Here is a 17,193-nt window from a genome sequence, read left to right on the forward strand (position 1 = left end):
ATTAGAAAAAATTTGCTTATTGTTAAGATGTTGGGTTGAAGGCTCTTGACTTTAGTTGTTATCAAAGCTGCTGAGGCAAGAAAATTGTGTAAAGCACACATATTTTACCCCATTAAAGGTGAAGCATGGAAGAACATACCATCAGATGAACCTGTGCTCACTGAAAAAATGATGCAGACAGTACAATAAGAGCCAACAGCCCCTGTAAAAGAATTTAAAGGCCCAGATTGCAGTTTAAATCAATCATAAATCAGTATGTTCAGAACAATGCTTGCAAAGTTTCAAATCAGGTCATTTACTGAGCAAAGAAATAAAATGTACTGCACTCATTCTGCCCACACATTTTTGAAAAGGCATAAATGAATGCCTGACAGTGTAACAGACCTCTTTGCTGTTTTTCTTCCATTCACACAATATTAAATTAAAGATTACAGACAGCCGGACAATTGTAGATACATAAGGGCAAACTGTGCAATTACTCCTACCGGAGAATCAAAACAAGCAAAAGCTACAAGAAACAATTATTACAGGCACAACAAATACAGATTAATTTTTTTCCTTTTTGATATGTTACAGTCATACTGATCCTAGTGTATCAATAATGAGAATGTGATTTTGCAAGAAGTGTGCTATCAAGTAGAATTGCTTTTCATGACATAGATTCTATTGTGCCGTGATTAAACATTTTCAGCCTCACCTTATTTATGTTCTTTCCCAAGATGCCATCTTGGAAAGGCACTTTCATTTAACTTGCACGCACACACACACACATCTTTTTCAATGCCAGAAGACTGCGCGTGGTAATGCAGCAAAACACTGAAGAATAATACAGCAGCTTCAGCTGGCCCTTTAGGCTGTGCACAGATGGTACAGTAAAGAGCTCTTTGTGTAATCCACCAAAGTTGTCAGGTGCATATATGCCAGTGTGCTGCCTTCCTATACCTAGCAAAAATTTTGTGGTTCCGATGGGAAGTGGATTTTGTTGAAAAGTTTCATATCTAAATGATGAGTAATGTCTGTTTGTAAAAAAGACAATGGAAAGACCTAGAAACAGGAAAATGGGAACACTTGGTGACATAAGACAGCTATTTAAAACACATTTCAAACATTCTTCAAGCTATATTGCCCACATGGCAAACATGAAGGAGTTGAAACAAATATTGTAATACCTTATCTAAGAGTATCATATCTGAGTTCTAATATTGTTTTTTTTCTCATGGTTACTAGAGCCAAGAATTTCACATTAAAGAGCAACCACAGAATCTTCCGTAATGTGACACAAACATACCATAATAAGCTACCACTATAGTATAAGAGAATATGCTAGGATATTTGATTCAGTTCACATATTCTATTGAACTACAGCTGCAGGAGAGAGAACCACGGTTAAGTAAAATACCACTCTATCTGTTAGCCTTTGAAATATTCCTGAAAGAGATCATTTTTTTTTGTGCGTTAACTGAAATTCCATTGTCAGAAAATGATTTAAGCATATAATTTATGTTTTCCTGCAACTAATGCATTGCTGTCTCAAAGTGTACTTGATCTGTGAGCAAAACTGTGCTGTCCATGCACTGGAAGACCAAGCACCTGAAGTTATTGAGCTGAAGCCATTAGTGATTAAATTTTTTTAAAGAGTATGGAAGATAATATAGTACCCAGCAGTTTACATATTGGCAGTTTACCACCAGGTTCAGTTTGGTTATTTAATTTAATAATGAACGACTATACAAAAAATTCTCAAGGATAGCGAAAAAGAGAGCTCAAAAGCCAAGCAGGTACAGTTTGCTTGGTGAAATCCTATGTTTCGTCACATCAAAGATTTTCTGAACACTGAGAAAAAAAGCGCAGTTAAACAATTTGTCAAATGACGAATACAGCTCAGCTGCAAATTTGTCAAGAATTAATGCAATGCCCCTTCTTGTAATATCGCCTTCCTGATGATTAAAAAAAAATAATGTTAAAAAATCTTGTCATGCATTCAAATAGGAATTTTTCTAGTATTTGGGATGGAGTCAATAACAGGTAAATTGGTCAGTAGTTCTCAATGCATTTTTTGCCTTCCCTTCAATAATGGCCTATATCAAAGCTTATCAAATCATATGACAGAATTTTCCTGAAACCGTTCAGTCAAAAAGAATGGAATGTTTGCAAGAACATGATGATACCATGGTAGCAATGAAGTGGGCATATTTCGCCTAAAAGTGCACTAACCTGGCCAGATCCCCCTTTGAGAGCCTCAGAATGTATGTTAAAGCAGGTGAAAGTTTTTTTTTAGTGCACAAGTGGTGTAGTGTTGTGTTACTGCCACTCTTGTTGCAAGCCTGAAATATTGATTGAAATTATCAGCTTTTTATGATGGATTATTCAGCAAACCATCAGTGCATTGAGAGACCTTATCTCTTCCGTTAGAAGGTTTGCAGGGTTTTTTGTTTAATTAATAATAACAGTAACAATGATGGTAATGCTTTGTATGCATTAAAACAATTCTATGTCTAAGAAATGCTTCTAAAATACTTCAGATGCAACTGCAGTACAAGCACTCACATTCGCATGAAGGCACAAAATAATCTTCTTGTGACAACATGAGGGGATCTCTTTTGCAGCCTTCCTGTTCCTGACAAACCTCTCACCACTCCCCAACTTTGTTTTCTTCAGTGCATCCTCTTAAGATACACCCCTCACCCCTGGCCATTTATTTTGTCTACCGTCTCAGAGCTTCCCCTGCATGCCCCATTTGCTATGATCCCTATGCTAATCTGGAACGTTCCCTCTATTCCTGCAACATCATCATCATCATCGGCCTGACTACACCCACTGCAGGACACAGGCCTCTCCCATGTCTCTCCAATTAACCCTGTCCATTGCCAATTGCGGCTACCGTATCCCCGCAAACTTCTTAATCTCATCCGCCAACCTAACTTTCCGCAGCCCCCTGCTACGTTTGCCTTCTCTTGGAATGCACTCTGTTACCCTTAAAGAGCAGCGGTTATCTTGCCTTCATATTACATGCCCTGCCCAAGCCCATTTCTTCCTCTTGATTTCGACTAGGATGTCATTAACCCACGTTTGTTCCCTCACCCACTCCGCCCTCTTCCAATCACCTGACGTTACGCCTATCATTTTTCTTTCCATAGCTCGCTGCGCTGTCCTTAACTTGAGCTGAACCCCATTGCCTTTCAATTACAGCATTACCCATAGCATCGGACCAGCTGATATGAACAAGATGGCTTTGGTGACCCTGGCACAAGATATCCACGGCACTTAATGTTGCATCATAACATGCGGCTGCTACAGCATCCATGCATGCATGTGTTCCTTATTTTGAATGGGGGTGTTTGTGCTGCAGTTACATCTGAAGTGTCAAACAAACTTGCCTGAAACCTCGTTTTCCTCTTAATATATTTTGTTTACTGGTGATTATGTTGGAGTGCCTGTCTATTCTTTAGCTTGGTGGGTGCCATATATCAACTTTCTTCCCTTTGTATACAAATTAAATAGACGATTCGTTGCTTCACCCCACGTCTTTAAATAATGCTGCTCATCGCCTTCTTCTTTTTTGTATCGTATATAGGACAGTTGACTACTTGCTTTTGTTCTGCTGTTCAGTATGCTGTAATTAGTATGTGTGAGCAGTTTTTGAAGTTGAAGTTGAAAGTTTATTAAGGAATCCAAACAAAGTTTCAAACGTATGCAGCGAGAGGTCCCATGGTACAAGACTGCGGGCGGGACCTCCAAGTATGACCAAGTAGAACGAGCCCATGCTTGTCTATGGTTTGGTTTTATGCAGTTTATGGTACGTCCCAAAGTGACTCAGGCTATGAGGGATGCCGTAGTGGCGGGCTGTGGATAATTTCGACCACTTGGGGTTCTTGAACGTGCACCGACATCACACAGTACAAAAGGCCTCTAGAATTACGGCTTCATTGAAATGAGGCCAACAAGACCGGAATCAGGCCCGCATCTTTCAGGTCAGCAGCTGGGCACCAAAACTACTATGCCACCATGGCGGCTTGCCCATGCTTTTCATTCAGTGTTTCGGTATATACACTGCATTTGTCTTCACCTGTTGGGTCATCTTTTCAAGCCACTGACAGCAGTAGCTTTTTGTGGCGGCTCCCTCTTTGCATGAAAAGAAAATTCAATTTGAATTTGAAGAAATTATGCATTAAAATATTTTGTTTCATCACCTTACTTATTCACTCTCAAGGCTCAAGGGCATTATTTAGAGAAATGGGTGAACAGAACAAATTAATAACAGAACAAATCAGTTGCAGCTTTCTTGAAGGCGATGTTATTGGCGATCGCAGTGACAAAGGCAGAAAAGTGGTTCCTGTCGTGACTGGTGTGTGGAAAAAATGAATATATAACATGCAAGAACACAGGCTTTAAACATGTGGTCATTACGTGATGAAATATAGGGCTCATTGTAGTGCTCATGAAAAGCTGAACATCAGTGCACCAGAGGAAAGAAATAGCAGTTGTAAAATAGAAAACAAGACTGTCTGTACTGTTGAAACTGAATGGTAAAAAGAAAGAAACATTTATAGCAAAGCAAAAGAAATATCAATATTGTCGTGACAAATTTGGCATCAAAAAGGCATTTGAAATGTTAAAAACATCTTGCCATCCTAATATCACTCCCAAATTTTAACAAGAATTGCAGACAATTTTAGTATGTGTGGTAAAATAACTATTTTGGTTCAAATTTAATACCCGCCTTGCTGCTCTGCCAATGCCAAAACTGGTAAAAATTTTTCTCGAAATATGCAATACCTAGAAGCACAATTTGAAACACTTTTTGAACGTGTCCATACCTCTGGATTATAAAGTTGAGATTTCGGGGCATGGTCAAAGGTGTCTACCACTCATATTAATAAGACAGCAAGAGCTGAATTACAACTATCCAACATTAAAATGGTCATTACACTGCAAGATCAAATAGCCCCAGTTGAAGGACTCATCATGCTTCTGCAAGTTCCAGTGGTTCTCTCTAAGCTGGTGCCAACAATACATGATCCCAGCTCTTTCAACAGCACTTCAACAAACCTTGTTAGCAGAGGCACGAAGTTGGCAGTGCACAAAGTGCCATGAAATTACGGCCGACCATGCTCACGTCGAGGACTTCATTTCAACAGCAACTAACATACACAAATATCTACACAGCAGCAAGATTTATTACAACGAAAAAAAGGTTTTCCTTTATGTTAACCAATACGAAGTTGCCGATTTTGAGTCCTTGTGACACTTACGGCCAAGTGAAATGTGCCTTGTGAATTGCTTATACGCATTGCTTTTATTGAGAGAGTTGGCTTAGAATTGAAGAAAGCATGTCAGTTTGAGTAGTTTAAGCACACAAACAAGGAATGAAAACATAGGAAATCAGCTGTAAACAATCAATTTATTTCCTGGCTGAAGCACTGTACACAGGAAGAAATGAATAATTATTAGTATGGCTTCAATGCAAAGCAATACTGCAATTAAATAAGAAATTCAAAAGACAAGCCAGTTATGAAAGTTGTTCACGTGCCATCATGTCTATGCTATTACAACCGGTACCCTAATCTCTTAAAAACGTTCGATCTCGTAGGTAAATGAATGCGTCTTAAAGGGGGGGGGGGGGGGGGGTATACTCCATTGCCACGCCATCTAGCATGACCTACTGACAGAATTAAGTATTCCCACAGAACACCACTGCAGTACACCAATTGTTTGTAATGTCTTTTCTGCCACCCATGCTTTCTAACACAAAATGTGCGTGGATTCAGGCAAGACAGCTTGAGAGAAGTGGTACAAAACAATTAAGGATTCCGAACCTGCTGGCCACCTTTTTGACGTTAATTGTGGAATATATTGTGGGCTTAGAGCACAACTGCTGTTAGCTTCGGTGCATAGGGCACATGTCGTGAAGTTTTCATCTTGCCTTAATAGTAGAATGAAACATTGGTCACTGACCATGTCGAACACGTTGATTGACATTTCAGAACCCTAACAGGTTGCTCGTTCAAAATGAAGGACTGGTCATGAAAAAGCAGCTCCTTAACTAATCAGGGCAATGACTTTGCATAAGCCTGGTGAAGGTTTCCCTTTGTGACTGTCTTCAGCATCATCGTAAAGGACTCCAGGTGCAGCCACACTTACAAAGTTCATTCAGTGGCAAATATTTCCACATTCTCCCACGCAATTTCACGCCCTGGTTGTGCATGTTCTGCCACAGCAGCTGTTCGATTCTTGCCGACATCACTAGCTCTTTCAGACGCCTAGGTATGTTTCTAGCTGTCTCCCCCGATGTAGACCAAATTAATCGTCGCAAGGATAAACGATTCCAGGGAACTTCGAACGAGGCAGAGCATCTTCGGCACGTGGGCAATATTCACCTGGTGCGTTTTGAAAACTCCTGCCCTTCGTCTGGAATGTACAGGGTCGTCAACTCTTAGTACGAACACGCGAGTGCGTGGCCCCACTATGGAGGGCCACTGCGCACGACACGGCCGCGCATCGAAGCGAAGTGGTAGATGTCGTGAAGCACCACGCCCAGGTCCAACTTCTCCTGCGCCACTTGGCTGCGATGAGCGGCCGTGCCGGACGCAGTGGCCCTCCAGAGTGGGGCCATGCACTCGCGTGTTCAGGGTGGACGACCTTGTACATACGGAACCACTGCTCGCTTCAACTGACGAATGCCTCGGGGACTGCAAAACCACCGTGTCTGGATCGTATTTATGACCCTGGCCCCACGCTGTAATGAATTCACATTATTAACTTGCATATCCTCAGCGCAAATCAGGTTGAATGCTCGAAACGAATGAGCGCACATATGCCCACTCGCCCAACCCATAAATTACGCGAAATGAAAGCGCATTTTCATACGGTCGATTAATTATGACAAGGTTTTCCGGAGAAAGCTGGAGCGTCTTCGAAGGCACTGCACAAGCGCGAGCACACAAACAACGCAAGCACACAAGAGTCCTTTCAAAACGAATCAAGCGATCACAACGCGCCACGCAAAAGCCAAGGTCACATAATACACGGCGAGAATTATGCAAAACGCCGGCATGACTTTACCACACCGCCTAAAATCCAAGCGCAACCCCGAAATCACACGTCCACGCGTTGACAGGCTGATCAAACAAGCAAACGATGCAAAAACGGCGGCTCAAATCCCGTCCGCCAACAATAAACGAAGCCAAGGCAATCCATGGGTGAAAATAACGCTTTGGGCCGGCTTTTCGTTATTTCCACCGGGTCGCAATAACGCTTTGGCTTGGATTTCCGTTATTCTCACCCGGTCGCAATAACGCCGGCCGAGACAAAAACAACAAAAAAATGGCCGGACGTGGCGTCATTTTTCAAACCGGATGCGACGTCACGGGTGAAAATAACGCTTGCGTTATTGCGACCGGGTCGCAGGAGACACTTCCGCAGTCTACACTTTTCCCACGCTCGCCCGATCGTGAATTCTTCTCTTCCGTTGGAAGTGTCTCCTGCGACCCGGTCGCAATAACGCAAGCGTTATTTTCACCCATGACGTCGCATCCGGTTTGAAAAATGACGCCACGTCCGGCCATTTTTTTGTTGTTTTTGTCATGTTTGAGCCGAGCTACAGTGATACAGCCGAGCAAAGCATTGCTTGCAGTAGGAGAATGGCTGGACGGTGGGAGCTACGCGCGCTCGTGTTGCCCGTGAGCAATTTCTCTGTTCTTCCTGTCTTTTAGTATGTATGTACTGTATGTATTGAGTGATTGCCCGTTATTATGCATTCGGCATTTCATTTTGAACTTCCTTGCGCCCGAATATTTTGTGTTTGCAGATCACCAGGACTAGCACTGAGCCCGCTTGCCCGGCAGTGGACACAAAGGCCCTAAAGGTGAGACTCGTCTGTTTTATCCTGAGTTCTGCTCAAAAGCTCAGTGCAGTTCGACAGAAGAGAATATGCGCTGCGTATGTTTTTGTACCTTTTGTCAGCCCGGCCCAACGTAACTTTTGGTCATGTAAAACAGGCATGTTTAGCGTGCGCCCGAAAAAAAGGCGGGAAACTTTTGACAACAGTCCAGTTGAACTAACCGTTTATGCGGTGAGTTTTGTGCGCGGTCCGGTTTTTGTGCCCCCGCTAATAGGAAAGTGTATAGATTACTGATTTAATGGTTCATTTTACAGTTGTGTTGCTGTTTATCCATACGAGCCGCTTTCCGAAACAGGGGCACTAATTGCGGCGAGATAAACGATTACGCTTTGGTGTCTGCAGCGCGTGAACATGTTCTTTTAAATTTATTTTCATTTCAGAAAACGGCACTTGAAAAACCGAAATGCAGTTTTCTTGTAGGCACGGACCTTCCCGATTCCTGCATCGAGTCCGGCGTTCTCTTGCTGGCGCAGAGGCTGAACAAAATGGGACGATAGAATGCGGAAGCAGCAAAGGCTTTAAGGCGCCACTAGGTGAGCTCTCCACCTCCTGTGAATTTTAAAACTAGTGCTGTGCCACCTGCACTGAGCTTCGGTATTACACGGGGAAGGTGCTTGGACCCACGTAGCTGACGTGATGTCCTTTGATATTTTGGAAGCTTGTGAGTTGCATAAAGCTCACAAGGCACTTTGCAGTGTGTGACAGGTCATTGGTCAAATGTTTAGGGGAATCCCCCAAGGTGGAGTAGATTTGTAATAAGGGAGTAATTACTCATTGGCATCCACCCGAGCGCAGCCATACGGCTACAGAGGAAAGCTATACAGCTTTCTCAGAAACTTCGTAGTTAAAGAAAAATTCGTCCTGGTCCGGGGTTCGAACCCAGGACCACCGCTACACCGGAGCAGTCGCTCTACCAATTGAGCTAACCAGGACGGCAAGGTTATGGTAGGGCGAGATCGAATTGACCAATAACTCGAAGTGGGAACAGTGTTGGTCAAATGTTTAGGGGAATCCCCCAAGGTGGAGTAGGACGAATTTTTCTTTAACTACGAAGTTTCTGAGAAAGCTGTATAGCTTTCCTTTGTAGCCGTATGGCTGCGCTTGGGTGGATGCCAATGAGTAATTACTCCCTTGTGACAGGTCATTGTGGTAATGATGATTATGTGGCCATTTGCTTTGCACGGGTGAGTGGCAGTTTTTCGCCCTGGCTGTCAAGTAGAAAGAAAAGACAAGAAGAAAACGTGGGAACATTAACTCTTAACATGGCTTTCACCTGCAGACCCCAGGTGAACAAAGCCTGCCTGTATAGTAAACAAAGCAACTCGGCTGTTATGGATCTAGCAAATTATAATTTTGAAAGTGGGCCTCCTGCTGTGAAACCGGGAACATTTGTGCCCCTAGAGATAAGCAGAGGCGAGAAGCCATAGGCGAATGTAGGTAGGCCAGGTAGCTGAACGAGAGAGTAGTTCCCATATTTGAAGAACACATGGAAAGACAAGGACGAGGCGTTGTTTGTGTTGTTCCTTCTATGTTTGTCTTTTTTTTTTCCCCCACAAGTAAAAGCCGATATTTGTTGTAGTTTCACTTTTTGAGGCAGCCAAAAGATAGAGCACAGGGTTGACTCACACAGCATCGTCTTTTCTTGGGCTAGTTGGTTTTTCATGCTGTAGGTGTTTGCAGCGCACACGAAACACGGACGGACAGAAAAGGGAACGAAACACAGCGCTGTGTTTCGTTCCCTTTTCTGTCCGTCCGTGTTTCGTGTGCGCTGCAAACACCTACTCACACAGCATTAGTGTTTTCGTTTCGTTCCTACTGTTTTGTGTACTTGCACCTCTTGACCTCAAATGCGGCATTGTCATGATCTTACATGGCACTATGCTGATAAAAGATGTGTGCGGCACACCTATGGGTGTGTGGCGTTCAGGTTCAAGCACGAACGTAGGGCTTCCAGTGCAGCAGGAATTATGAGAGGAAAAAAAGCCTCAAGGATGGGGATGGGCAGTTTAGCTCTTCGGTTTGCTTTTTGTGAAAAATTCTGTGGCAGGAGGTTACATGTCAGCCCACCCCTTATGTAATGCTGCCTTTGGGCCATTGAGGTACAGATAAACTGATAAATAAACAACAAAAAGTAGTTTCTGTTCAAACAGTATAATTTGCAGCTTTGGTGGAGGATTTTCTGTGGCCCCTTCAGGGAGTGTTTACCCAGAAATTGTAGTTATTCCTTAATGCCTCTTGGTCCGAAGAACCAAACAGTAATCAATTGCCCTCATGCCTCTTGATGAGGGAATCTGAGAGGTTGAAATGATAATTTACCATAGCTGTGAACAATAATGGCTGGGTGTATCGCCGGAGAGAACCGAGGTCATCTACTGGACTGAGTGGTAAGAATTTCGGGTTGGTTAAAGCACAGATGGCTTAACATCATATCGCCAGATCTTGCACTGTTGGCGTGTGTGATTGTTGCGGTGTGTGTGGCTGGTGAGCTGTCAACTTGGGTGTGACAGAAGTTGTAAGCTCAGCCAGACATGCCTGTGCTGTTTGAGCTCTGGGCTAGAGCTTTGAGCGAGGCCACTGCATTGTGTCCCTGTTGTACATTTGGCTTTTGTGGTGCTCCAACTTCCTCCTTCCCCCACCTTTGCTCGGAATGTCGCCATGGGAGTGAGAGAAAGTGGTGTGATGTAATTAGAGCAGTGGCATGGCCATAAGATCCATCCGCACAGTACCACTTATAGGTTGTTTGCTGGTTTGGCACCGCCGTCAGGATCGAGGTGAGTTGTGAGTGGGCCACTGTAGAAAATGACATTAGAGCAGCAGCAAACGTGGCACCAATGGTGGAGAGCAAACTTTGATGTCTGTGTTTCCATTGTTGTCAAAGTTATCTGTGAGGCCATCAAGGGCAGCACCTGTTCTGAATGCATCGCATAGCAGTAGATCAGAACTTCACCTTTACACTTGGGTCATGGGCCTCACTGCAGGAGGTGTATCAGTCAGTTCAGATTTCACGTTGAGACGCATCAAATTCAGCAACCTTGCTACTCATAAGTACAGTGAAACCTCATTAAGGCGTACCTCGTAGCACTGCAGAAAAACTATGTGCAAAGCGGCAATATGCCCAAACTGAAAGCGGCCTGAATATATCCACTTACCTGGTAAAAAATGATTCCTGATCAATTTTTTAAAATGTGCTTTCGAAACCTTTTAACTGCATAGCTACCGTTCAGCCTCGAATGTGGCTTGAGCAGGGTATGTAATCCGAAGGCAAAATAACCGCTGGTCCTTAAGGGTCCTTAAAGAAGGCAATCGTAGCAGGGGGTGGCAGAAAGTTAAATGGGCGGATGAGATAGGAAATTTGCGGGGAATACGGTGGCCGCAACTGGCGAAGGACAGGGTTAGTAGGAGGGAGACATGGGAGAGGCCTCTGCCCTGCAGTGGGCGTAGTCAGGCTGATGGGGATGATGACACTGCCATCCTGCTGCAGAACATCTGCAAAGAGCCCTTTACAGGCAGCGTAGCTGTCAATACTGAGAGCTTCGCCCTGATGTGACACACTGCAGCTTATTTAATTTGGGAAGCACGCTATCCATGAGAGCGTTGGTAATATGAGAACTCAATGAGATGGGGCTGGACCACAGCTGCACAGTGGTGCAGATCAGCCGGCAACGCAGCAATGGTAGGTGCGGCGCACGGAGGAAAACTGAAATCTGCTGCAGAAAGGCCAAGTCATGTGACAGCGATAAGCAGTAGCTATAGCAGTGGCACATCTGCATGGCTAGGGTCGTGGCTGCTCGTACACCAGCACCTGCAAACAGGTTAGTGACGAGCCTCGGGTGTGGTGGGGACAGGCTGGCAGCCCCCTTTCCTTACAATGGGAGGGAAGAGTTCTCTCTTTCCAGATGCGTCAAGCAGCTGCAAGTAGGCTAGGCATGTCAGCAACATGTCTTATTATGTCAGTGTGGCGTATGCATTAAAGCACTCATGAACTTTCCTTTTAAATAATATGCATTTTAGAAAAACTGTGCAGCCAGTAGTTTTTTAAACTTTGGCACATCCATACCTTTACCTTCTCTCAGTTTTGGTCACCTGCTACAAAACTGGAAAACTGCTCCTAATGGAATTTTGGCTTGCGGCAAAGACTGCTCCAAAATGCTCGTGGCCGTTCCCTCCTCTGCACATGCTGTGTGGTGTGTAATATTCATTTTTCCCATGGGCATTGTCACATATGGCAAGCTGGGTGGTGTGTATCATTTGCGTAAGGACTTAAGGGCACTGAGAAATTCCCTAGGCAGCTGCTTGGCCACCCACTGATTTCAAGGTGATTCCACTCTGCTTTTCAATGAATGCTAAATCCTGACGCGATGGTGTCTGCAAATTTTTTTGCCACCTTCCCCCCTTCCCCACTTTTTTTTGTATCCTTCTTTTATTATTTTTTTTTTTCTTGGATGTTGCAAGTGCTGTTTTATGCAAGAAGCTTGAATTAGGAGCTTTAAAAAATTTGATTGCTGGTCTGCACGTGATTGTCTCCATGTCCAGGTTTTGCGCCATTTCCTAATCCCTGGCATTTATTGGCACTTTCACTTCATTAAAAGTTTTGTGTGTGTGTGTGCTGGCACAAATTTTGGAAAGCTCTTTTTCTAGCGCTTGCAAGTTCTTTCCATATTTTCGTTTTTCATGGGGCTGGAGCTTCATGGCACGTCCAGTCCATCAACTATTCCTTGGCGTTTTCAGATACTTTGTCCCATTGCATTTGTGTAGTGTGGAGGAGCCGCCGCTGCTCTTAAGATGCTTTGTCTCCTTGCTTTTTTTCATAGCCTTCTTCGCAGTGCTCAGGTGCATTTGGGCAAAGTATCGAAAAATGATGACTAGCTTGGCTGGCATTTCTTCTTAGTCAATGAATGCACCGTGCCGTCAGAATTTGACGAAATTATGGACATGTACACCGGGGAATCGTTTCAGAAAGTTATCCAGGATTTATATTGTGAAGAAAAATAGTGTAACACGCATAATTTTTGGGTTTGTATACGGCAGATTACACGAACCAAGAACAGAATAGCAAGGTTCTGCTATATTTCTCTGAAGGGCTGTGATGGCTTTACAGGGTGTGAAGGACTGACTGAAATTAACGCAGTGGTCTACCGCAAGTTTCAGCGGTACTTTGAGTGCCCAGCACACGGTCTGTTCACATTGGCGTGGCATATTTTTGCTTCTAACATGTGTGAGGCATGGCAGCCTGTCTGTTTTGGGTGTCTTTCTTGTCGTCCATGATGTGAGCATTGTATATACTGGTTCATTCTGTACAGGTTCCCGGACTCGAGAGTAAATTTGGGCTGGTGCATATGGATAGGCATAGCTGCATTCAAAAGTATTTTCTGTGGAATAAGCCGTAGTCATAGCAATGTGCAGAATTCATGCACTTTCAGTGTACTCATGCAAGGAGCCACGCCACCCTAGCGTGGCATCAAAATCAATCTGAAAATCTTGCTCTCAGGCCTCGTCAATCTTGTGGGCCATTGCAGAAACAAACAAATAGAGGCTAGTTTCTCTGCAGTTCGAGCTGTGATAAGGTCATAGGAAGCTGATATTTTTTATGGAAATCTCTTGGTGCTTGTCCCATGGCATTGCTGCTGTCGAAAGGGATGCCAGTATGAGCACAGGGTGCCTTCATTGGAAAGGCAGGAAACGGCAGTACTTTTCACTGATGGAAAAACCAACCTTTGAAAGCCTGAAATAATCTCTGGCAGTACAATGAGCAGTTTATGAATCCCCTGAAAGCATGCAGAGTGTTTCGTTTAGATAATTTTCCAGCATTTTCTCAAAGTGCTGCTCTTTGTTTCTTCTGTAAAAGCACATATGGCCACCACTCTTATAAACCATTAAAAGAGAGCAGAAACTTGTGAGCATAATTTTAAGAAACTTCCAAATCTAAGAGCCCAGATCACTGAGGCACTTTTCGTCAAGTGAGAAGGAAAACAGCTGCCGAAATTGCTGCACAGATTCCGAATTGAAATGTGCCAGCATCTGTGGGCCCGTTATGGCTAGGGATTCCAGTGTGGTGAAACCCAGACACAAAAGTTAAGCGGGCCATGTCCCGTCAAGAATGGTGCATCTGGGACAGCATTTCACGGTTGGATCTGTCTCTAGGTGTCACGAGGCAGCGCGGAAGACGCAGTCTTGTTAAAGCTCTCACTCGCGTTGTAGCTTGAGCTGCTGTTCATTGATTTTTCGTGTAATCTTTTGTTTCTCAGCAGTGTGCCACATCACGTCATACGCCTTTTCAGTGTGAACTGTGGCAAGAGCATCTCCACTTGCCACCTTACAAATTCAAGCTGTCAGGTTTTTCCCTGCACACAGTTATGCTTTAGGCAAATTTTACAATTCTACATGATTTCCCCTCATTCACTGAGATGCTCAATAAGCATTAGGATGTGATAAATTATGAGAAGTAAAATATTGGTGTAGAATATTCCGTTTCATTGCTGCATTTTGAGGAAACATGTTTTTATTGTAATTTTAACTACCTGTATTGATATCTGCTGAACTACTCTAGAATATTCAATTGTATTTGCCGTGAATTTTATTGCTATTATCTGCTTCAAAATGAAAATTGATGTTGCCACGCACTTGGTAGAGAACATCACATGCTGGGAAGAATAAAGAAAAGGGTACCACCTATAATAAAGAGATGGACTTCGTAAAAGGAGCTTTCTCAAACAGGGGAAGCAAATCTCTTTTCAATGCAGCTTCATTACTTTTTTTCTGTGAATTGATCATGTATACTGTCCATTATTATCGCCACTATGTTTCTCGCTTCGGCCGTCGGGGATTCAAAATGTGTAGCTTGCTGGACACCCAGTTTTAATTTTCTTTGTTGAATGCTTCAGCTCGCCTAGATAGCATATTTAACGGCTACATTTTAGTCTTTTTGTCCGCAGATTTTTGTTATTCCGTGCACACCGCAAGGAAACTCGACTATGTAAACCACGCGGAAAGATATTTGTTTGAGTGGGATTAGATTCTTATTTTATGTGCAATATGGATAGCAGCAATGCACTGCACTGGGTGCATTTCATCCAATGCAAGCTGATGCTGCTTTCAGTTGGCATCTAGATCACAAGGGCTTATCCAAGCTGCAACGGGAACAGGAGCATTGCTGAGAACTAGCTCTAATTTCATACGCAGCAAAGCACAAGGAAAGCAAATATTTATTTTAAAAATGCATTGTACAAAACAAATTTTATCTGCTTGTGAATGCACAATATACTCGCGAGATCACCAAAAAGACTCCCAGAAATTGTTGCACCCTTTTATCCTTTTGGAATTGGCAGAGTGTTCCAAAGCTAAATACAACGCTGAAATCACGTATTCGGACTGAGATCGTCCCAAGTGAGCTGCTTGGTTTCAGAACTCAACGTTGCCCTTCACTCGCTTGGCTTTGCTAAGCATATTGTAGTACCGGCCGGCAATTCGAAAAGCCCTGCTATGCACAGCATGTGTACGAGAGCAGACGACGCAGCAGTCCCTTTGTCTACTTTTGGAGCCCGCGTGACCAGGGTGGATTTTCTTGGGAGTGACGTCATAACACACCCCAGCGCTCAGAAAGCGAAACCGCTCAGTATAAGTAACACGGTAATAAATTATTTATAGTGCATATATGAATCGTGCAGCATGTGTCATATGTGCCCTGGGGCAATGCAATATTTGAAACAAAGACGCCAACCAAAAATTTGGTGTCCCCCCATTTTAAGGTTTTGGGTTTAGTATATGGAGCTTTTGACCTCCTGTGTGCCAGCGTCGGAAGCTGCAAAAGGAAATGCGGCAGTGTTGTGGGTTGGCCAAGCTTAACTGCCAAGACTTGAAACCTGATAATTTCATTCTCTTAATTAGTACTGGTCTGACCCAGTGAAAACCTTCCGTTGTTTGTCTTGACTATTTTCATTCTCTCTTGAGGTCTGTGCACACTTCTTTTTGTGTGTGGTTCTTCCAGCGCATCTTCAACTATGTTGCTTTTATCCTTTTTTTTTTTAAGGTCTTTCAAATGTCCATGCACAAGGCCACTACAGGAATGCGTAGGCTGCTGCGATAGTCTGTTGGGCGATGTTTAACAGTACCTTTTGCTGGGCTAGTTGGTGTGACATTGTGTTCAGGAAAGTAAAAACAGCGCTAAATTCTACACAGACCACACAGAAAGACTGCAGTGCCCGTCTTGTCCGTCTTTCTGTGTGGTTTGTGTAGAATTTAGCACTGTTTTTACTTTCCTGAACACAATTGGGAAGATGTTCTTATCTTTTTCTCTCTTGCATGCATTCTATTTTTTGTTGTGTGTGTGCATTTGTTTGTGGGTTTCTCCTGGTGGTTTATTAGTTGCATTTTACTTTTCTGAGCTTGCCCATTTTGTTTTCTCTTTTCATGGTATCCAACCCTGCATACGGCTGACACTAGGGGAGGGACTGCAGCAACCGACCTTGCATGACGCAGCATTATCTGGTCCAAGGCACCTATTCATCGTTCCAGGCTACTGGCTCAAGAACGTGCTCACAAGTCTGCACCTTGGCCTACAAGCACAATGACAATATACCCATTGCTGCCAGAACTGCTGTGCCAAATAAAGTATTCCTACCAACGTGCCTTGTCGGTGATTAATGAAGCATATGAATAGAAGCATATGAATGGTTGGCCCTATAGAAAAATCATGTTACAAAACAGTAGGTTGAGACCATACCCAGCCTCCACTTAGTTTCCTCTGCAGAGCTGCATATTGCCTTTCTGTTTATGCCCCTGCAGCAGAAAATGCTGCACAAAGTTAATGAGGAAAAGAGATTTCACTGACAAGCTGCTCTGAGACTACTGCTAGAAGGGTACTGAAGCCCCGTGAAAATGTAGATCAGGTAATGAATGTTTGTGGGTGCTGCACGTGTACTTTCGATGCATAGGAGGGACCAGTTTCAACTTTTTTTTACAGGTAGGTAGCACCTTTTCTGATTGCACCATCCCTTGATGTGGGATGCTTCTGCCTATACCACCACCTCATTCAGCACTGACAGTGCTAGGAAAGCTCTTGCTGAATATTGTAATCTGGGTGCTTTTAACTGAATGGTCTTTGTAGGTATTTCAAAAAGGCTAGGCAACCATCCTAGCACTACTGGGGTTCCAACCCACTGCAAATGAGGCAGATTCTGTAGCGCTTGGCTCTCGCTTGCAGTTAGTGAAATTGGTATCTCCCTAAACTGCACTCTGAAAGAGCATAAAGAACACTCTTCCACGGTAATTCATGCCATGCAACATGACGTGGAAAA

General features: G+C 43.6%; 2 protein-coding genes across 4 annotated transcripts in view; both read left to right on the forward strand.

The window, feature by feature from the left end:
• Window positions 1-17,193, forward strand: part of LOC149358222 (lysozyme c-1-like) — a 68,201-nt gene that overhangs the window by 18,521 nt on the left and 32,487 nt on the right. The gene's annotated exons all lie outside the window — the stretch shown is intronic.
• On the forward strand, window positions 7,573-16,520 carry LOC149358224 (uncharacterized). 3 transcript variants are annotated; one of them, XR_016288645.1, is made up of 4 exons: window positions 7,573-7,679; window positions 7,808-7,864; window positions 8,321-8,433; window positions 16,340-16,520. XR_016288645.1 is itself a non-coding variant. In XM_089570265.1 (4 exons), the coding sequence occupies exons 1-3, from the start codon at window positions 7,584-7,586 to the stop codon at window positions 8,395-8,397; spliced, it is 270 nt and encodes an 89-aa protein (XP_089426391.1). In that variant the 5' UTR covers window positions 7,579-7,583; the 3' UTR covers window positions 8,398-8,433; window positions 16,340-16,520. The 3 variants fall into 3 exon arrangements, 2 of the variants coding, with proteins under 2 accessions (XP_089426391.1, XP_089426390.1); XM_089570265.1 differs by having other exon boundaries at window positions 7,579-7,679; window positions 8,281-8,433; XM_089570264.1 differs by having other exon boundaries at window positions 7,579-7,679; window positions 8,310-8,433.

This window comes from Amblyomma mixtum, chromosome 2, assembly GCF_055824585.1.
Source record: "Amblyomma mixtum isolate Tamu chromosome 2, ASM5582458v1, whole genome shotgun sequence".
Lineage (NCBI taxonomy): Eukaryota > Metazoa > Arthropoda > Arachnida > Ixodida > Ixodidae > Amblyomma > Amblyomma mixtum.

Bases quoted from the DNA above. Each gene is read 5' to 3' on its own strand.
- LOC149358224 (XM_089570264.1), top strand. From the start codon at position 7,584: ATGTTTGAGCCGAGCTACAGTGATACAGCCGAGCAAAGCATTGCTTGC. The intron at 7,680-7,807 runs GTGAGCAATTTC...TTGTGTTTGCAG, and splicing joins TACGCGCGCTCGTGTTGCCC to ATCACCAGGACTAGCACTGA. The intron at 7,865-8,309 runs GTGAGACTCGTC...ACCGAAATGCAG, and splicing joins TGGACACAAAGGCCCTAAAG to TTTTCTTGTAGGCACGGACC.